The following is a 23,754-nucleotide window of genomic DNA, read 5'->3' on the forward strand; positions in this document are numbered from 1 at the left end:
ATTGAGAAAGATAGATATAGTAAAAAATACATAGCGAGAACTCAACGTCTATGTCATCACTGCTTATCACATGGATCAAATTCTATTGAAGATGAGACCCATTTTACAGTAAATTGTCCATTATATAAGGAATAGAGGAAATTCTTATTTGATAAAGTTATCACTTTTTGTACTAATTTTAAAGAACTACTAATGATAAGAAATATTTCTGGCTGTTCACAAATGAGCATTTACCAACTCTCATGTGCCTAGGAAATTACATTATTAAAGGTTTAGAAATAAGATCCAGATGTAAACAAAATATATGAAATAATATAACATTTTATTGTTATAAGATTTAATATAATAGTTATATAAAACACATGTTGTGTTAGGCTCTAACTGATCCTGTCCATAATGTTATAGTATGGTATTAGTTTTCAGTTTTGCTTTTTCCAATCATATTGTGTTGTAAAATGATGCCCTTTATGGGTTCTTGATTAGATAAAAATTCTTATTGATATTCATTTCTTTCGATAGAGATGTCAGATATAAAAGTAACACTAAGGGGGTAATTATTTTCTATATACTGTATACTGGCATTAACCGATTGATTACATTGTATGGTTCAATCATTTGTAACTCCACTCATCTACAATCATGACGAAAAATTCCTAACTTATCCTTTACATCATGTTTCGAAAACTGACAACAAATGTTCCATTTCAATTGCTGTGTCTATACAGGCACTCTATGATACGAAAAAATGGAATGATTTGTAATGAAACAACTCAACTATTCGCCAAAACACTACGGGTGTCTTTGTTTATATCCACAAAAATAATAATCAACTTAGGCCCTTAGAATTAAACATAACGTTTCAAATGCAAGCTAGCAAACTGTTCACTTGGGTTCAAAAAATATAACGAAAAATAAAATATACGTTTTTCTTAAAACAGTCAAAATCAAAGCAAAATATGTTTCCCTATATATAATGTTTTAAAAGAAAAATTAAATTTCCCTGGACCGTTTCGGAAATCCATTAACAAAAGTTTTATAAAGGCATTCATCAGTATATTTTTATTTGATCATGAACTAGAATTTCATTTTTTATGACCATAAACGCAAGGATGTATTACATAATACAGTATTTCATATATGCAAATTAGTTAACCAGAAATGTGGATTTAAATATAAGATAACTTCCTAGTTAGCACACCCTAAGAGCGACTGACGTTATATATCATCCTCGAAAGAAAAGAAATTTATTATACCATTATTAAAATCTATTTTAAAGTTAAGTAAAAAAAAATCTATTATTAATCAATTTGCATTCAGATTACAAAAAAATGGAATGATTGGATACGAGATTTTAACTTCCCAGTTCTCATATCATCTGTCAACTAAAAAGAGATATTAAAATGTGTATTGTGATGAATGACACCTGCAATAATACCCAATACACACCCAGGTGAGAATGATATAAACAGTAATATTACTTGAATGCGACAAACTGAGGCTTGGCTGATCACGCTACTGTAGATATAAGATTCGATACAGAGGCTAGATAAAAGAATGATTATATATACAGAAAACTTGTTAAAAGAATTATTAAATGTTTTGGAGATTTCATAACGGATGAAAGACTGTCAATGCGATAATCATCAAATAAGACGTTTATGAATAGAGAGAAAAGCACACGTGAAAAGATGTGAGGGAAATTTTGACTGATTGATTTATAAAGCTTTCAATTTCAAATTTGTTCATTTTTCTGACAAACATGAACGGGCTACCAGGAATCGAAGGTAAGTGATTCTTTTCAATTAAAACTTCTTATTAAAATTTTAAATTTTAAGCTTACTTTGATATTCGAAGATATTCAATTTGATATATAGCTATATATATAAGTGAGAAAAAAATATCAAAATAAATTAATGATAGTATTTATTAATCATACTAATATCTTTTGTAAATAATTATCATTTACAGATGGGAAACGTTCACCATACTAATATCAAGTAGTCCAATATTATAGTTATATTCATAATTTCCCTTTTATTGAACAATTGTGAGTGGCACAAACAATTGCTAATAAGCTACCTCGATTTTGCAAAAAAGGGAAAAGAGAATAAAAAGTGTAAAAAAAAAAAACATAGTTGTTGTTACAAAAAGCAATAAAGAATAAAGTCCAAGGAAAAAATGGTGAAAAGCGTCCTAAGTTGATTTTTTTGAATGAAAAAAGAGAGATATATACATTTACCTCTTTTTAAATTCAAACTAATCTTAGTTTGTAACTTGCATTTAAATGCTTTTTTCTTTAGCATGATTAAATTTTTGAAAAATGCTAGTATGTATCAATGTGTGTGTGTGCGTGTGTCGGGTTGTGTTGTACTGTCTTATCGTTTGTTTATTTCCGTCATCCTTTCAATGTAATATTTTTTTTTAAATCACGTTTCGTTTACATTTACTTATGTACGATACTATTTGCACGAAACGTGCTCCTAAAATAATACATGTATCTACGTATGGGACTAACAGTTTGGGAAGCCAATAACATTAAACGTTTGGGAGATTCACAAGAAATTGACAATGAGAGTCGGTTTTAAAAACAAAACTTTACGACAAAAGAGATGATTTCAGCTTCCTAATTGTGAACTTTCAATTTCTATGAAGCAACATTCCAGCAGCGCCTACATACGGAGTATATATCTCACTCAATTTATACGATATTCACGGGCTTGTATTTCCTATCATAATTTCCTTGATACAGGGTTGCTGCTCACAAGGAAGCTATTAAACCTAGAGTTCCAAATGGTGAAGTTGAAATCGAAGTCTGTTTGATCTATGAGCTTGAATGTTCCTCTGGTATTTTTGTCCCAACTACTATAACAGTAGGCAACTTATCATAAGTGCAAGTAAAGAGTTGATTTAAAATAAATGAAAATTTTAAAATATATTTTTTAAAGCAGTAATTTATTGCAACTTAGATGTCAGTTTTATATATATGTTACGATATCTAAACACGGTAGAAGTTCATTCTGCGTGATCAACATTTCAGTAATTTCAATTACATAAATTTGAAAAGTTTTTTTTAAAACTTGTAAAACGCTAGAATTAGATGTAGGGATAACCTTTTTCTGTTATTTATTGTTTGCATTGAATAAAGACCCGTTGTTCTGTTTACACAGTGTAAACATGCAATATATTATTGAGTTTACGATGTAAGTATTTTTTAATTTATACAAAAGGCTATCAAATTCCTAATAAACTACCCCTTGGTGTCTGGTTTGTCAATGTAGATGCGGCTCTTTTGTACTTATATCAATACGCGTAATATATATATGAATGGAACTTATGGCGGAATACGACGAATTTCTTATCTGAAATACAAGCTAACAATGCACATCAAAAGAAAGACTCTTTATAATTTCAATTGCAAGAAAATGTAAAGGATTTTTCACTTTGATAAACTGATTGCACTTTCGTATTTTGATAATTTCAATTAGATTATCCAACTTTGGGTCCACATTCAGACCCTCCATACCGTGACTATTTTTTTTTTCTATTGAGTAATTGTTGGTTTATATTACTTTTATATTAGGCTCCATCATTACATGGGTATTAACAATAAAGTATTTTGTAGGATGCTATCACTTTTTAACAGTTATCCCCAAGAGAGGGCGATACGATCTGATAGATAAATTTAACCACGAAACGGTGTAAATATTATTGTTGTTGCTTAACTTGTGTTTGGGTATCTTATTTCTGTAGTCAGTTTACACAATACAATCATGACATAATATTAAATCAATTACTTTACTGAATAAAAGTCTATGTAGGTTAAAAAGGGAAACGTATGAAATTTTACCATTCGATGGGGAAAACACCTAAAATAATTGTGACACTGATTATGTTGGAATTAACATCGTAAATAAAATATGCTTGAAATAAGTTTATTTGTAACACGTTATACAGGAATACTGTTATCCCATGAAAAAGACACTAAACAAACTCATATTACACTACATGACAATCAAAATATGTAATTCAAGGGCTCTTAAAATCAATTTATATCAGTGTTGTCTTGTGACCGAATATGCCTTTTTGTGCCATTAAACGTCATTACCACAGGTTAAATTGGTGATTGATGGTTGGTCTTCACATGGATAGAAACAAGTGCCTGTGGTCATAACCTAAGGGTATTTATTTATTTATAAGAAAAAACAACCCCACCATTTCACAATCCACCTCTTCAAGTATGCATACCCGATGATGATTATTCTGATAGTATATGATATGCTTTGCCTTTCGACATCATGAGGCTAATTTGTATTTATATACATGCGTTATAGATACAAATAACGTCTTCAAACATCTTTAAAGGTACAACCACTGGACTATCTATACCAGAAACCCGTGTTGTGCACGTGGAACGAAATCAGTTGCTAACATGTGTTTTTACTGATAAATCTTCAGCGGTTTATCTTAGTAGTAAATATATTGTCCATTGGAGTCTTGATATTTTAATTTTCCTTGATTTACCAACCTCGTCTTGCTATTTTTCAATATTAATATACAAGTAGATGCGGGGGATACAACAATAAGCAGGGGCGGATGCAGGAATTTTCGAAAGGGGGAGGTGCTAACCCAGGGCACCCAGGGCAAAGGGGGGGGGGGGGGGGTGCAAAACATATGTCCCGATACAAATGCATTGATCGGCAAAAATAAAGGGGGGTGCGCACCCCCGGAACCCCCCCCCCCCCCTGGATCCGCCACTGATAAGACGGCAACATTACGTCAATTCAGTACCAAGTTAGAGTTGATCAACATTTGACATAGACAGCTGTTTCATTAAATATATCTTAACAAAACTAACACGTCTTTTTAAGGAACATTAAATAGGCAAATATCATTTCCATATATCTATGATAATTGAACAAATTATAAAAAAAAAAAGTCTGATAACGCGACACTAGTTTTTATACTGCAACTAGTTGTGTTTATTTCCTAAATATAGTAGCATAGCTATATTTTGTATAATGTCAATTTCATCATGGAACACTTTCTCCCCAATCAGGGGTTCATTAAGGGATGAAAATAAATTTGACATTTGTGTTATGATTTAATAACCTATAAATGTATTAGTTTAAGTTGCAGTATAAAACCAATATTAAGTCAATGTCATAAAATATAAACTTTTTTGTACTCGGTAGAACCTCGCCCTTCCCCAGTTTTTCGGCCTCATACAAAAAAGTTGATTTTTCTTTCATTGACCTAATATTGTATATATCGATGTTCGTTCAAATCTTGTCAATCGATTAGAAAAAAACAAATCAAGGTAACACACAGGAAATACAAATGGAACGATAATGGTTCCATCGACAAAGTAAACGTTTCTTGCTGAGCATGCATCACCTACGGTACAAATTTACATTTATTAAAAATGTTACTAAACAGATATATCATGTTAAGGAGGGGTATTTGCGAAAAATACCAGTCGAGAGAATGTTAAATTTGACGAGCCGTAAGGCGAGGGAAATTCATTCTCAAGACTGGTATTTTTCGCAAATACCCCTCAATAACATGCTATATCTGTTTAATTACACCGAATGTTACAGCTTTTACATTAATGCTAGCAAGACAAATCTTTGTTTGGCTTGCTTGCTTTGCTTGTATCAATGTTTGCTCAAGCATGACAATTAAGATAGGCGGGGCTTCAGCTGTATACATCATACTTAAATTTTATTGGCCGTTATGTTTGAGGTTAAGGACACTAAATTTTGTCACATTACAGGATGAAAAATATAAAGCGCAATCGTAGAAATGGAAGCCAAAAAATTGTTTTTTCTCTCGAAGATATGCATTTTCATCATCCAACTTAAAAGACTGGCGTCAAGTACTTTTAGTAAAACAACATAGCTATTCGAACACACCTACTCTGATTTTGTGATTCATAACATAGGTATTTTATTTGGCCCATATATTTCATCTTTTAGTACTGTGATTTGTTTATGTTATAAAGTCAACCTGTAGTTTTGCTAACGTAACGGTACCCAAATTGCACCGAGTACCCACATTGCACCTATTAAGCCAAAATAGTAAAAATAATCTAACAAGATTTCCTAGAGACCGTAAACAATTTGTATTTTTATGATTTTATACTATGCACATCTTTCAACATAGGTAAAACTATTTAGATATGCACAAAACGTTCACAGTATTTATCAACAGGTGAAGTGTTTACTAAAAAAGCAAAATGTACTGAAACGTCGCCATGCGACGTCATCAAAACGTCATCTTTTTAAAATGATCAAATACAATATGTTACAAGTATCCATTTAAAAAAAAATAAAGAGTAAGCATGGACTAATATCCAATTGTTCAAAATATTTGAAGAAATTAAACAAAAGCTCTGTTATTAGAATTTTGACAGTGCGAATTTAAGCATGGGTGCAATTTGGGTACTCTTCATTTCAGAATCATTGATGGTTTGGAGGTCAGTTTAGACCAATTTTTCTATGATTCCATATGGATTAAAAATGAAATTGGTGGTCTTCTATAAAAAAGAAGGATACGGCTACAAAATAAACACAGAATGGAAATTTTTGTCTTTATCATAAAAAAACGTAGGTGAAAAAACTGTCAAAATAGGTGCAATTTGGGTACCGTCACGTTTGATATGAATATTTTGTCTTGAAAACGTACAAAGCAAGAACATTTGATACATCATCTCGCTTCAGATTCTATCATTTTTATATAGCAAAGCTACAGGTTGACTTTATAACATAAACAAATCACAGTACTAAAAGATGAAATATATGGGCCAAATAAAATACCTATGTTATGAATCACAAAATCAGAGAAGGTGTGTTCGAATAGCTATTTTGTTTTACAAAAAGTACTTGACGACAGCCTTTTAAGTTGGATGATAAAAATGCATATCATCGAGAAAAAAAAATACAAATTTTTGGCTTCCATTTCTGCGATTGCGCTTTATATTTGTCATCCTGTGATGTTTTAAAATTTAGTGTCCTTAACCTCAAACATAACGGCCAATAAAATTTAAGTATGATGTAAACAAGCTGAAGCCCCGCCTATCTTAATTGCCATGCTTGAGCAAACATTGATACAAGCAAAGCAAGCAAGCCAAACAAAGATTTGTCTTGCTAGCATTAATGTAAAAGCTGTAATGTTCCAAAACGCATTGATGATCGTGACGTTACAAGCGTCCAGTCGGATAGAGTATTTTTTGGCAAATACCACGGCAGAGAGGGTTTAAAAGGCATATCCTTTTGGCAAATACCACGGCGGCGTTAAAAAATGAACGGTATTCATTTGATAACAGTAAATTGGTGAAAAATACACTAGCTATCAACCAATCAAAATCCAGGATTCTTACATATTAAGGTGTAATTAAATCGGAAATATGACACAATCAGTTACAGTACATATACAGATCAGACAACTATTCCGGTATCTAAATCGCTTTAATAGATTAAAGATCGGAGATTTTTATCGTCTTTTTTAAGTTAATACTAAGGGAAAGAATGACGGATATGTGATTTTCTAAAATCTTCTTTTCTTGAATGATGTGTTAGTTTCGCTTCTTTTTAATTTTGCGTATCTATTCATTTCAATATATTTAAGCTAGAAGAATTTAGTTTTCGATCCAAAGATATTAAGTCATGAAGGTGATTTTCTTATCAACAAAACTGTAAATACTGTAGGGGATAGTGTAGTATTAAACGATTTCTTTAAAGTATATATTGTATAAATATGATAAAGAAATAACCTGCAATATTTTGCATGTACATGAAAGAACTCAACTTGAAGTTTAATTATTTCGTTTAAATTCTATTTTATTATGTTCGCGGTTTGCACAGAGGTATAAATCTTTAAATGTGCACTGATATAATTTTTCATTTGAAAGGTGATCGTTTGTCATTTATCTTTTATCAACAATTTAAATAAAATCTTAGTGGTAAAAAAAGGCAAAACATTAACATACTTTTGAACATAAAACTATTGACAAATCGTTATGGTAAATGCAATAATAAACGATATTATGTAAATCATAAGTAAATATGTACAAATTAGAGATGTTAAAAAGACAGATATTGTTAAAAATAGATATTGACAATAAAGAAATCATACATTAATAAATACCTTATTTTTTTTTAACTTTAACTCAAAGTGGCACAACTGTTCTAATGTTTTGTTATATAACAAATCAAAACAATTCCAATTGTATTCAAACAAAAGAAAAGAGCTACTTTTATATACAAATTTTGCCTTTATGGGAAAAGGAAAGACGCTATCAATTGTCATCATGTTTTAATCTTTGTAATCCATACACCACATAGTTCAAGTGTAGTTTTCTTACGCTGAATAGAATCAAACTTATTTCATGGAATATGAATAAGATAAGAAAAATGTACAATCACAAAAATACTGAACTCCGAGGAAAATTCAAAAAGGAAAGTCCCTTATCAACTGGCAAAACCAAAAGCTCAAACACATCAAACGAATGTATAAGAACTGTCATATTCCTGACTTGGTACAGGCATACACCCTTCAAACATGTTACCATATGTATTTGCTATACCCAAAAATTACTGCACTATAAAATGCTATAATTGCTTTGATATACCTATTGATATTATTTATATATGGGGAGCTTAAACTACCTAAATACTACATTGAATACATTTTCTATATACGTTTTCAGTTCAAATTTATATTTATTGCATAAGAAAAATCAATGTCAAATTTATGCAGTTGTAAATAGAATTTCCCACATGACACAACCTTATCAAACTTTTATAAGCCATATAATAAATTAAATTGTAATCTATTATACAGTTATGCACAGTTGGTCTAATATTCAATGATTTAGAGATTTCTGGTTATGTGATACATGTATGTAATATGAGTATTTTAGGTAAATTTGAATTTAAGACATATTCGTACATCCTTTCGATATGAATGCGAGCAAAGAGTGTGATAATCTAATTCAATATATAAGCATTTAAACTTTTAACAGTCACATTTGTCAGAGAGACAATTTTCGTTACCTGAATAATTTTTGGTTTAAGTACCATATTGCGTCTATCTCATTCTATGGGAACCATCACCATATATACACCAGATAAGACGCATACCTAGATATACGCCTACATATAGAGTGAAACACCTTAGCACTTACGGTTGATATTGTTTAAGAAAAGAAATTTACCGTACCACAAACTGGTCTCAATTTTAACATACATTATAGCTTTGTCGCAACATTATTGCAGTAGTGCATATGGAGTACAAATGTCATACATTGTAATATCATGTTCCGGAATTTGTGTTTCTTGTCAGGATTTCTTTGCTAACTTGGACTTTTAACAGACGACGACATAGAAAAAAATCGTAATTGCCTTCTTTATTTGAAAAAAAAATATGTAAAAAGGCAATTCATATTTTTTTAAAATTTCATGATTACAGAAAAACAAAACAAGAAAACAATCAATTCTTATGTTTCGGTGTTTTATTTTCGAAAGTAAACTATAAACCAAAATACACACCACCGTATGTATATGCATATATCAAAAATTTCCTTTGTTGAGAAAAATAAAATAATGTGGGTTCCACATATATATTTATGCTACTATTCGGAAAATGTCACAAAGAGTTTTCAATTTGAAATATTTGTTCAGCTTTACACCGTTGTATTAGATTTTAGCAATACACTTATTTTGAATTTTTTAATACAAAGATTTACCTATACTTAGATTGTTAATTTTGAAGGTGAAACTGTCCTAAAATTAAATCTTATTGGCCTATTTATTCAAGTATATTATACGTGTGTGCTTAAAGTATATGATGTTTTTCTCTCCTAAAAATTCGTTCCGATTATCAAACTCTTTTAGTGTTATCTTGATTTGACCTTTAAATGCGGTATTGATGTTTTAAAGTATGGAAAATCGTCCAGCTATAGAAAAACATTTATTTGGAACGGTCCTTAAATCATCAAACTTTTCCTAGTCCTCAGTATCTTTAGCTGAACTTTCAAAATAATTCAATCCTCTAACGTATAGTTTATTATAAGGATTTTTTTTTATATTTTGAAAAATTGCATAGAGAACAAAATAGTGACAGTTGTTTGCCATTTGTACCCTTGGTTGATATAGTCTAGCGTTGATTTTGTAAGTTTTAATAGACGTCCCATTTTGAATTCACCTTTGAGTTCGATACCTTTGCTAAACCTTTTAATTTTCTTATCAAAATGTAATAGATTTACCTCAAAGCGAGAAATATTAGCAAATACAGCGTAACATTACTGTTGATGAAAAAATATCTCTATTGGTTAATAATAGCTCAGCATTATTACTTAGACTGTCTTCCTCTTTAATATCAGAGTGTCTAAATATAAGAAATAGTGATCTTATATGATACATCATTTTGCAACTTTTCATAATAGCATGATATGTTATCATGGAACCTTTCATTCTACCATGTCAATTATTATAGTTATATGTAATGCCATAGGTCTTAACCATTTATTGTTAATGAGTTTGTGCCAATAAATATTTGTATTTGTATTTTAATATTTATACGCATTGGTATATCTTCATAACTTCAAATCAGTAAATATAAAATATAAAGAAGACCACTGTAGTGCGTTCACATACGTCACATACGTTGTGAAAAATATTAGTGAACAATGTAGTCATATACCAATATAAAAGGATGCTGGAACGTGTTGGGGCATTAATTGTCATAACAAATTATCATCTTAGATAACAGAAATATGGTATGTAATCGTAATATCACCGAACATTAGTTTAGACATTAAATGTATTGAGAAATTAAATGTAAATAAACTTGACTCTTTTCACTATGAACATACCCTTTCTTCCGTAACTATACTTTATCTCCTGAACCACGTTTTTTATACTATCTTGAATACAATGCATTCAAACAATTAACAATTTATCCAACGGGTATAGTTTAGATATAGTTTTCCCCAAGAGAAAGGTGATACGATCTGTGAATTATTCCGTATGACACAGCTGTTTTTACTCTTTTCTCTATGTTAGTGCATAGGAGGATGTTTGTATAAAAAAAATACTCCGATGTTTTTCTTTTGATTTTTTTAACATTCAATTTATTTTTATTTTTGCACAAATTTCTGTTTAACAACAAAATTTTATGTGCAGCATTCCATCAAGTTCCCTTGTTCAATTTACCACAAAATGGTCGGGAGAATGTTCAGTAATTTATTTATTCAGATATTTATACTAATGTTATTTCATAGTTAATTTTACTAAATCTATGGACATTTTCTTTTTTTAAATATTGGTGGTTCCTGCATTCCTTGTGTTGCTGCTTTATATCAATTAAGTATTCAAGATATTGAATGAACCTCATTATTTTATTAGAAATTGGGTAGAAACATAATGTCGGTTAAGCTTTGGATTTCTGGCAGCTTTATGTGAGATAAAACGTTTGTTTGCACTTGTAAAACTACTATTGAATTTTTACAGTTGTGTTGAGAAGATAACAATACGAATATTTTCTTTTTTTCAAAATTTTAAAACACGAGAGTTCCATCAATTTATCATTGTATCTTTGCAGTGATTTTCTTCAATCACTGTTCATTTAGCTGTGGACGCATGGGATTTGTGTGAATACATATACCATATTCATCCCTTTGTTAATTGGGTATTTGTTTGTTTGACCTGTGGTACTGTCAACTGTCAAATATTGTTTTAGCAATTACTTTTATCCTCATATTACTCCTTTTTAGTAAAGATGAGTATGTAAATACAGTCATTCGAAGACAAGGAATTTTATCAAATTCTCCATAGAAAATTCTCATTATTGTACTGATAAACGTTAAATGATATGTTGCTTCTATAATAGTATTTTTTTCTATTATCACGATGACAGTTACAATTATTGATAAACTGTTGCAGTATGACAATTCATTATCAAGTATGTGTGACAATTAGGACGTGGTTATCAGTTTGCATTAAAACATTTAAAGGTGATAAATGTTCATATTACAAGTTGTATGGTGACAAAATGTAATTGGTCAATCGACACTTTTCATCAGCCATCAATATATATTTATAGCTTTACCTTTTTATCAGTTTATATTAACAGTGTCAGTTAAAAAACCCATCTCAGGTAACTGAACGATTAAGTTAGTGATGAAACTCATGATATATTGAAATATTAGTATATTCTAATTAGGACTCGTTTCTCCAGATTTTGTCAATTTCTATGAAATTGTACCTCATAGAATAATTGACACAAAATATCCTTCTGCACAGTTGAGGGGCAAACAGAAATACTAGTTATAACTCAATTTTAAATTTCGGTGCTTATCATATAGAATTTGTTCTGTAATAAAATATAAAAAAAATGAATATTTCAATCACATGAAAGCTAAACGTAGCTTGATTATTAGCGAGTTTTGGTTAAATATTCCTAATTTACCACATACAAGGATATTCATTTCATTTTCTAACATCTTTAAATTCATAAACAGTTTGGTATGGAGTTACTTTAGAATTTTTCACGTGATTCAAATTAGATATTTGAATAAATAAAGAGCTAACTGTTTAACTGTAAAAAAAAAGTTGTTTGATATTGCCCCTTCTGTAAATATTTAATTATTTATTTTCGAATGCAAATTGTTTGTATTGATGTCTATTTAAAGGCATTGTTCCGCCTGTTAAATATCTTTTAATCGACAGATCAAATAAAAACTTCAAAATACTAACTTCAAATACTTAAAGAAGATGTTGTATGCATATTGATAAACATTTTAGCTCTTTGCATTTTATAAACCTCAAAGGATCCGAATAACTAGATATTTATGATTAACGTTAAAGAATGACTATGTGTCTGTGTTTGTATGGTACAAAATGTACACACCGTTTTGGGATATCAGAATATTATTACTTTTACTTTGTGCTTTGTAGTTTAAATAACTAAAGCTGAATGTTTGTCCTGTACCAAGTTAGGAATATGGCAGTTCTAATCAAATAGTTTGTTTCTATGTATGTTGGCGTTTGCTTTTGATGCACTTTAGTGTTCCTGTTTTTTTCTGTTGTTATTTCTCTTATATTTGATGTGTTTCCCTTGTTTTTAGTGTGTTACCCGGATTTGCTTTCTCTCAAACGATTTATGACTTTTGAACAGTGGAATAATACTGTTGCCCTTATTTGGTCCTCATGTACACGCGTATGTGCTAGTGCATGTAAGTGTAGTAATACACTCGAATAAAAAAAACTCCAAAAAACAAGCACAAAAAAAAAAATTGAGTTCAAAAAAGGTATTTGTTATAGGTTAAGCCTACACCGAAATATACATATACCATCTCACCTAAGTTAGGTTTACGTTATAGTCTTGTCTTCCATTTTGTAAGTTGCATTGGTTATATAGCTTTCCATGGTTTATTGAAACTGAATTAAACACATACTAAGATCGTACGAAAGAGACAGAAATACAAATTTAAGACTGAGTAATGTAAACTTAGACATGAGAAATGTTTACTTAGACTGTGAATTATGAAACTAGAACTGAAATTTGTCAAGTTGGAAGTGAAAAATGTCAACTGAGATGTGAAAAAAAGGAGAAAAGTCAACGTGAACTAAGAATGATCACATTGGAGCTGACAAATGTCAAGTAAGAGCTGACAAATGTCAAGTAAGAGCTGACAAATGTCAAGTAAGAGCTGACAAATGTCAAGTAAGAGCTGATAAATGTCAGGTAAGAGCTGACAAATGTCAGGTAAGGGCTGACAAATGTCAAGTAAGAGCTGAAAAATGTCAAGTAAGATGTGACAAATGTCAAGTAAGATGTGAGAGATGACAATCTGGAACTGAGAAATCTCAACCTCGAAATGGGAAAGGTCGAGATTGAATATACATGTTGAACAACTAAATTTCCCTGTCAGTAATTCGCAGAAATCGCATAAAGTTAACAATTAAATCTCACTCATTTTTGGACGATTTAGTTGCAACCTTTAACATGTATAACGTACGAATACAAAATAGTATCTTCTGAGATTATATAATGATTTGCGGGAGATAAACCCTTGTTATATGTCTGTCTGTAGATATATCATTCACCGTAGCTGTATTTGTTCATTTATATTTTAGAACGTATTATATAATATAATGACTTATAAGAAATATGGTTGATAGTAAATTTAGTATTATTAACTTTTTCCTGCTTTCCCATATATATTTTATGGTATACAATAAATATTTTTAATGATTAATACTTTAAATATACCTTGTACTTCATACGTTATTTATATACTTGTAAAATATAGTCTTCCTAGTGATCTAAGGTTAATACAAATGTCACGGATTATGTAACATAATGGTTGAGATGAAAAGCTACCATGGCTATAAATTGTATTTTAAGTAGTAGGCCAAATGTCGCACAGTCAGTGGAATACAGGATAATCCCATTAACATCCGTAATATTTCTAAATTATTTTCATATATAACTTCTAAATCAATATTTGTGAGTCAATAGAACAATACTCTATAACCAACCAATTTCTACGAGCGATTTTTTTTTGCAACTTTTGCGATTAGAAAACTTAAGTAAATATGAATTGTCGCAAATATGTAACACTAGTAAGTTTCCTTATTTAACTACAAACAGAAAGTTTGAAAATCGAGAAATTAAATCGTAGCGAAATTGGTAAGTAAGAGCTAAACGCAAAATAAATTATTCGCGAAAATAAGTTGGTTAACTGTTTATTACAAGGTATTACTCAATTTATTTTACATGACTGGGCGGAGTTTAACCGGTTCGTTCATAATAAACCAGTTCATCTATAGAAAGGTGTTTTAGAATAAACTCGTCAATGAAGTGTCCAGTCATTCTTTTGTAAATTCCTTTGATGACACTGATAGGTGATTAGAAATCAGTTATAATTATAACGGCAATCATCCTTATCACACACATCTTCAAATAGACTGTCCTTATGCAAATTAAAACGTAAGCTCCGCCCGATCAGTTGAAATAACATTGGTAATAGTATATTAATGTGTCTTTGAGATTTTCATAAGATATTGAAGCCAAATTTGTTTTTTTACAGCAGAGATTCAGAACAAACATCATTTTGTAACACATTACCTATAGTTATCAAAGGTACCAGGATTATAATTTAGTACGCCAGACGCGCGTTTCGTCTACATAAGACTCATTAGTGACGCTGGTGACCCTCTGCTGTTGTTTTTTATTTGGTCGGGTTGTTGTCTCTTTGACACATTCCCCATTTCCATTCTCAATTTTATCAAAGGTACCAGGATTATAATTTAGTACGCCAGACGCGCGTTTCGTCTACATAAGACTCATCAGTGACGCTCATATCAAAATATTTATAAAGCCAAACAAGTACGAAGTTGAAGAGCATTGAGGATCCAAAATTCCAAAAGTTGTGCCAAATACGGCTAAGGTAATCTATTCCTGGGATAAGAAAATCCTGAGTTTTTCAAAAATTCAAAGTTTTATATTCAGGAAATTTATGAAAATGACCACATAATTGATATTCATGTCAACACCGAAGTGCTGACTAATCACCTAACTGATGATGTGAGCCAAAACTAGATCATAAGCATTCATTATATGTAGCCTTTTATATGTTTGGGAGTTAATTGTGACGTCCATTTTGTTGAAATTGTAATTGTTTTCGTTAAGGAGCCAGCTTCAGCCCGGCTTCGGGTGCTAGATATTCTCGCTGTGTTCAAGACTGCTTAGTGGTATTTGGCTAGTTTATTGAGGTCGGGTTGTTCGCTCTCTAACACATTTTCAATTTCCATTTTCAATCTTATTCTATTTTAAATTTGACAAGTGTAATCAGAGAGGTATAAAACAATTTCAGCAGATGTCGTTGGTTCGATTATATAAACCGAATGTTAACTGACAGATGAATTTTTTTTCTAATTGTAGCATGTTCGTTGATAAAACACTACCTCATTGTTAAAAGCTTATGTTGGCTGTTTAATGAAATTATCAAATGTTTTGGGTTTCTCACGCTTTAAAACTAAGTTACCCCCCCCCCCCCCCCCATTGTTTAACCCTCGCAGACAAGGCCTTTACCAAGTTAAGAATATGGCAAGTTTGCACTTGTTCCATGATTGATAGTGTTTGAGTTTGTTAGTATGATTAGACTTTGCGTTTTATTAATCTGCCTCAAGTTCGTTATTTCTGTTCTACCTTTTAACTGATATGTTTTTCATCATTATTTCCGTCGTTATTACTTCAACATCAGTAAACTAAACCTATCCTTCTTTCCACCGAAAAATGTATGGGCTAAAACAACATACGTGAATCATAATGAATTTGTAAAAAAAACTGTATTAAAAAAAAATGAACATAGCTTCTCAGATTAAAAACTAAATAATCAAATAATCTAATAAAATGCCTGTTCACGCCAGGAATATGACAGTTGTAATCCATTTGTATGAGGTGTTTGAACTTTTGGTTTTGACATTTGATTAGGGACTTTCATTTTCCTCAAAGTTAAGTACTTTTGTAATTTTACTTTTTAATAACTTCTACATGTTGCGTTGGATAAGTGGAATATTTGTTTTCATTGAACATTTCTGTTATTCCGTAAACTAAATAATCAAATTAAATCACATTTATAAATCCGATTTTCGCTTCTTGAAAACGACAAAAATAGAAATATTTTGTATTTTGTGTGTTTTCGTGTCAATGTAGGTTAATCTTATAACACCACAGTAAGCTACGTAAATACGTAGCATAACATAATCGATGCAATATATAAAATTTACGGATAATGAAAATACCAAAGGATAGATAACTTACCGGGAAGGGATTACAGATATTTTTAATCACAAAAAAAGTTATTTAGTTTACAATCAGATTCAACAGGCTTTTTCGGATTAATTCAAATACTATAGTTCGGTTGGGTTGTCTACAGCTAGTTATACCACATGTATTTATATATTAAAAACATGAAAAAATCAGGCACTTTGCGGAGGCTATAACACTGTACATACTAATTATAGTTATAGACACGATAACGATTCAGATTGACCGAAGAGGAAAGTTTTGTTTTTGTTTTTAACTACTGGTCGGATATTTTTTGGTTGAAATTGAAAAAACTTACTACTAAATATATATATTAGAATATCAGCAAATATATAAACAATAAAACTTCTTTTTGTTTTCTTATGTGTAAATTTTTAAGCACCATACTTTGAATGAAACGTTTATAATTTACAGATAGATTGGACATGTACATCAAGTAGTTCGAAACACCGGTAGCGGATAAGTGATTGGTTTAAAACTTTTTAAAGTTTATGCAATTTAATATTGTATTCTTAGAAGTAATTTTAAAAACCTTTATTAAATGATATACATCACCATAAAATGTGTATTTTAACTTAAAATCAATACAGGTCATGGTTATTTCAGAAGTAAGTAACCTGCTGGTTTTTCAGTGCTCAGAAGCAATTGTAATTGCTATGAGATAGTTATGAATTCAACGATGAAAAATAAAATACCAGAATAGCTTGTTAAGGCATTAGTTAATGATTTGTATAATGATAGATTAGTTTATAATTAATTAAAACTACCTCAGAGAAATCATATTACAAAGTTATTCTATTTTCAATTTTCAATTTCAACCTTGATTACCTCAGCATGGCTTTGTGTTTTAATCAATAGACTGAATATTATTTATACATAAGTTACGTTGGTCTCATGAGATCCGATCTTTAAATAGTCTATATTTAATAAGACATCTTGTCTATAGGGACATATACATTTATTTCCTTTTGGTAGAAACAACAGAAATGGGTTCATGATAGTGTGCTATCATAGTAAATGGAAGAACACGGTATTTATTAAAGACTGGGTCAAACCAAAGTCTTGAAATTTTGTATGGAATGTTTTTCAACAATACACTATATTAGTTAATAGTTAGAGCAATGACTGTTCGGCTCTGTGTCTGCATTATAGGTGCTGGTAAGGTGACATATACTGTTGTGGACTGTTACAGTTCTACCTTGTGATCTAAGTATGTATATAAAGCACATTAAAAATATGGCTCGTCTCGTGTTTAGAATACAAATTAATATCCATATTGATCACATTCCAAACAACATTTCGTCCTGGTGTGCTTGTGATTATTCCTAACCTGAAACACAAATTCTTCAATGTGATATATGCCCCATGTATGTGCAAATCGGGTAAATATATGACAGTTGTTTTCCATTCCTTCCAATGTTTGATCAAATGCAACGTTTAATTTTGCGAGTTTGTATATAGGTTTATCCTTCTTGAATTAATCTTGGAGCTCGGTATTTTGATTATACTTTTTTGTATGATTGAGTTATAAATTTTTAGAGAAAATTAGAAAGTAAAACTAAACATGTACATGCGTGCTACATTTAATATGATGACTTATTGCATTTCTTTGCAAGGATTACTTCTATTCGGGTTACTCATTATAGTAGTCATTAACAATCTAGAATATTACAACAGGAAAGAAAGTTTCCATGTAACCTATTAATTTACAAGCCCTTCTTATGTGGTATTTACCTGTAAATCTTTTAATGATATCAAAATCAATGACTTTTTTCCTTAAAAACATAAAATATTCGTGTCCTAGAAACCATAACAGCAGATTTGTTTTTAATGATAAGATTTCCTAATGACCGAACAAATAAGCAAAATGATAAATCGGCATCTGTATCCTGTCAACTATCTTTTCCATCAAGTAATTAAATGCTGACTAAAACTAGAAAAAAAACGTAAACAGACACTGTACACAAATTATGTCAAATACAATAACAATGTTTAAGAAAAAAAAACGAACACATGCAAACAATCGTCCACCAATAAATTTAAAAGCACAGAAAATTTTGGTTTTTTTTCCTAAATGTAAACAAAAGGACATTAGCCAAAACCCTGGGTTGAAATCGAGTGTTCTGTAAGTGTTTATAGTTTCTTCTACACGAGTGGAAACATTTGGATAGTTCATAGCAAACAAAAGTATGACAAAATTCAAAACTTCCTAGTAAATCAACACTAGGTAATCATATTCTATATTACTGTTTAACAACTTTATTCAAATAGTTTTCTACAGATAACTTCCTAGAACATACTTGTTTAAATAATTAAATCTTTTCATATGCATTTATACAGTCTAGATGACGTTTTACAAAATAAATTATGTTATCTCATATTCTCTAATGCCAATAACGATTGTTGACAGATGCATTAAAACTTCAATTAAATGATCAAAACACCATGTGAAAATAATCTAATTAAGCTGTTTTACCGTCTTTGTTATGTAATACAATGTAGCTGTAATTGATTCCCTTTTCTTTTATTAAACTGTTGTTATGTCTGTGAAAATTGCTCTAAAATGAATAATGTTATCAGAGAAAGGCTTTTATTCTCATTTCAATTAAAACTTTTGTCGATAAAGCTTGCTATTCAAAAATGCATTTTAACTTTTTATAAATTTTAAATCAATTTAAATTAGAGTTATATAGAAACTCCCCTAACATAAAGGATAAAACAATTACTCATGTTACTTCTGGATCACAATTTTAATAATTCTTAATAATTTTAGAATAAAGAACTTTTTAGTTAAATTTTCTTTGCCTTGTGCTCAGATTTTTACTTCAAAATAGTGTTATTTCAATGTACAATATCTTCCGGGCATTGGTTTTGAAAGAATTGGGTTTTTTTATCGGATATTGTATGATAACCTTGAAGAATATTTTTCTATGTATGTCAGTCAAATGAATTGTATATCCCCGTTTCCAAGGAGGAGCTATACTGGCTTACATCATGATACCATTCGAACTTCACATGAAATTGTGGTCTAATTTTTCGCAGGAAAAAAATCAGAGCTTTCTGAAATTGTGATATACATCTTCATGTCAGCATGTTAAACCATTTGGCGTGTTTTCAAATTCAAAATTTATTAACTTCCTGTTTATCAAATACATATAATGTGGTATAATTATTGTGCAATAGCCTTTCTTATACCAAATGACATCTTACACATTCTTCGGTGAATAAAATAATGGCTCTTTTGAATTTCGACGAAATACCTAGATATGTCAGTAAGTCCAGAAATGTCTGTATCAAGCCATTAATGGCATAATCTATTGTTGTTTTTGTCAGTTTAATCTGATATTGTAAGTACTCTTGAGTTTTAATTAAAGTTTTTAATTTTCTTTTTAATCCAGATAATATAAAAATGGCTTAACATGATCGTTAAACATTATTGAAAATTGAAAAGATTGAAAAGTTTGAAATGAATTTACGCAAAAAAGATCGGAAGTCACAAAGTACAAAAATTACGATTTTTATTATTGACTTGGTTAATGTTTTGTTCTGGTGATTCTTTTGTTTCTATGTTTGTATGTTGAAGTCTAAACGTGATGTCTACAGTCAAATGCACAATGCTGTTATAATATCCGCTATGTGAAATGGGTTTCAGATTCATGTTTTATATAACAAATAATTTATATTATTGATCGGTCAATAGAAACCACTGCGAAAATGAATCAAGCTTTAATTGTATTCTATAAAACATGTTCATGTTTCACTTCATTTCAAACATCCTCACTGTTAGGATTTGCCAATCAACTTACGTAACAATAATATTCTCAGAATGGAAAACGATGTCTATTCGAATCTTTAAATGTTTAAGTCTTCTTTAATTCAAAATTATGTATTTTGACAATATCAATAGCTAATGTGACAAATGTCCTAAAATATAATTCATATACTAGTATCTAATATAAAAATAAGAAGATTTGGTATGATCGTGAATGAGACAACTCTCTTAAGAGACCAAATGACACAAACATTACCAAATATAGGTTACCATACGGCCTTCAACAATGAGCAAAGCCCGTACAAAACAGGTTCAACCCATCAGATGGCTACACATAGAATACATCTAATAAAAACGTCAAACACTTCACAGAGTAGTTTTGGACAGATACTTATACATTCACACAACGAAAGACACTGAGTAGAGATCTGAGAGTGCTCGCAGTTATTAACAGATAGTCCAAGCAAATAACAACTAATTAAAATATCAAGATAAACGTTATGTTTAGTTGCCTTTGCATGAGTCCTTTATACTCCGATGGAAAGTTGTCTGATTGGCAATCATAGCGCATTTTCTCATTTTATATTTTAGTCTTTGACATCATGTACAGATTTAACACTTACATCGCAGTTCCGAAAATATGATAGCTCACTGTTAGTTTGATTCTCGATAGGTTATTGGTCCAACTTTCTTTATACTAAATTACCAGCTTTGTGGTATCACTTTCACACATTGAACTATTTGATCGGCTTTATATTCATCTTTATCTGCACTCTCCCTGTCTGCAAACGTCATGTGATAATCTTTAAATAATTGTAATCGATTCATCAATAAATATCTTTCTTTTATATTTTCAGTTCTCTTCCGGGAAAATAAACGCCTTGCAAATAAACTTACAAAGGATGAACTAAAGTCACTAAAGACCTACATCAGCGATCGTCTATTACACGACCACGAAGAACTCTTATTTAACTATAATACTCTCAAATCTTCTCACAACTCTAGTATACAAGAACTTAAACAGACTATAGAACAACTAGAAAAAGAACTTGCTTTCAAAAATGAAATAATTACAAACTACAAATCTAGTGATGAAAACTTAGCTATAGTCTACAAAAAACGAGGAGAGAAACTTGAGAAGAGACATTCTGTTTTGCTCGAAGATCATGAATCTAATAAAGGTACGGTAAAGTTGTTTGAACTAAGAGTTCAAAACTTACAAAAGGAACTTGAAGAATATCAACAAAAGGAAGAACAACAGGCGAAACTTATAGAAGAACAGGAGGAAGCCATAAAACGACTCCATGAATCACAAGACAACGTTATAAACAGTGACAAGCTAGCTAAAGACCTTCTAAAAGTTAAACTAGCTGTGGATGACAAAACACGGGAATTTCAAAAGATTAAGCAACTTAATGCAGAGTTACTTGGTCAGATTGAGGCGTACAAATCAAAATGTACGGAACTGCAAACAAACATGGAGAAAATCAAAACTGATTTCAACAATCAAACAAAAGAGTTTAGATCAAAATGTGAACAAATTGCATCGCTTCAATACAATATAGATATGGAAAAACGCACAACTAGTGAGTTACAGAAGGAACTCCAATCTTTATTGGGACCACTGAATAATATTCAAGGGCAACAAGGTCAACAAGGAGACCAGAACAACAAAGACGCCTCTATGTACAAAGCTGAATCAATGCGATCTCAAATTCAGTATTTAGAAGGACGTGTTAAATTGGTAGAAGAAAGGCTGGCGCTTTATAGAATATCAGTTCGGGATTCTACAAAAGAAGTAGGCATTGTTTCAACCGACTGCAAAAGACTCGAACAGCTTATAGAACGACTCGTAGTCCATGAATCTACAACAATAGAAAAAACGCTAATAGAACTGAGGGAAAGTACGGAAACTCGTAGGTGTGTCTTAGAAGAGTCAATTGATGAAATACTTAAACAAGCACCAGGTGTTATATCACGTGACGCAAATGAAATTCGCGCTCAAATTACATCACTAAAAAAGCAAGCAGAACAAAGCAGATTGAATGACGTTATAACAAGATGTTCTAGACTATTTCCGAGAATAGAAGCCTGTGAAAAAGCCCAGTTTGCGATTAACGATAAGGTTATAAGCAAACAGTGGAAGGAAAGCACAACTCCACCAAAGTATACACAGAAGCCAAGACGAAGTATAGATCATACAAATACAACATTTTCTGGGTTGCCAAAGAAACCCCCACCGATGCCACTGCTACTTCGATCAAAAACTCACAATGGAAATTCTCCTGTTTGGAAAAGAAAGTATTCTACTTCTATGGATAGCATTTTACTATCTCCAACCTTGATTGATCTGTCTGTTAGTCCAAATCCGTCACCTCGTGCTGTAACGGAAACGAAGTCGAGGGTGTCATTCTTCCCGCCAGGTCGACCACTTTCGGCATTTTCAAATTCGTCTCTTGGAAAGACTAGCCAATAAAGTGGACTTGATTTACTTATGAACATATTAGACAATCTATGAAATTGATTTTGTCATTGCTGTATATATGTTTTATATATGTATATGTATATGAATATAGGTATAATTAAATAGTAAAATGAAATTAAATTAAATTACCTTTAACTTTAAGATTAATAAAATTGAGAACGGAAATGGGAAATATGTCATTGAGACAAAAACCCAAAATAAGAGCAGACAACAGCCGAATGTCATCAATAGATCTTCAACGCAGCGAGAACATTTTGCCCCCGGAGGGGGTCCTCAGCTGGCTCCTTAAGATTAAACTCATATATTTTAGGTAACCAAGGAAGTTTTATATACAGGAAATTTACATTATACATATTATAAAGACTAAAATTGAGAATGGAAATGGGGAATGTGTCAAAGAGACAACAACCCGACCAAATAAAAAAACAACAGCAGAGGGTCACCAACAGGTCTTCAATGTAGCGAGAAATTCCCGCACCCGGAGGCGTCCTTCAGCTGGCCCCTAAACAAATATATACTAGTCCAGTGATAATGAACGCCATACTAATTTCCAAATTGTACACAAGAAACTAAAATTAAAATAATACAAGACTAACAAAGGCCAGAGGCTCCTGACTTAGGACAGGCGCAAAAATGCGGCTGGGTTAAACATGTTTGCATT

The 23,754-nt window shown here is 30.9% G+C and overlaps 1 protein-coding gene across 1 annotated transcript; it reads left to right on the forward strand.

The window, feature by feature from the left end:
* The first annotated feature begins 1,162 nt into the window (after nt 1–1,162).
* Nucleotides 1,163–23,218, forward strand: LOC139528035 (probable DNA double-strand break repair Rad50 ATPase). Its single transcript, XM_071323820.1, has 2 exons — nt 1,163–1,784; nt 21,466–23,218. The coding sequence occupies exons 1-2, from the start codon at nt 1,760–1,762 to the stop codon at nt 23,082–23,084; spliced, it is 1,644 nt and encodes a 547-aa protein (XP_071179921.1). The 5' UTR covers nt 1,163–1,759; the 3' UTR covers nt 23,085–23,218.
* Nucleotides 23,219–23,754: the final 536 nt, after the last annotated feature.

The sequence above is a fragment of the Mytilus edulis genome, chromosome 6 (genome assembly GCF_963676685.1).
Source record: "Mytilus edulis chromosome 6, xbMytEdul2.2, whole genome shotgun sequence".
NCBI classification, from domain to species: domain Eukaryota; kingdom Metazoa; phylum Mollusca; class Bivalvia; order Mytilida; family Mytilidae; genus Mytilus; species Mytilus edulis.

What these genes read in the sequence shown, in the direction of transcription:
- LOC139528035 (XM_071323820.1), top strand. Translation starts at nt 1,760, where the DNA reads ATGAACGGGCTACCAGGAATCGAAG. An exon ending in CGGGCTACCAGGAATCGAAG is followed by an intron (nt 1,785 to 21,465) that starts GTAAGTGATTCT and finishes TTATATTTTCAG; the next exon opens with TTCTCTTCCGGGAAAATAAA.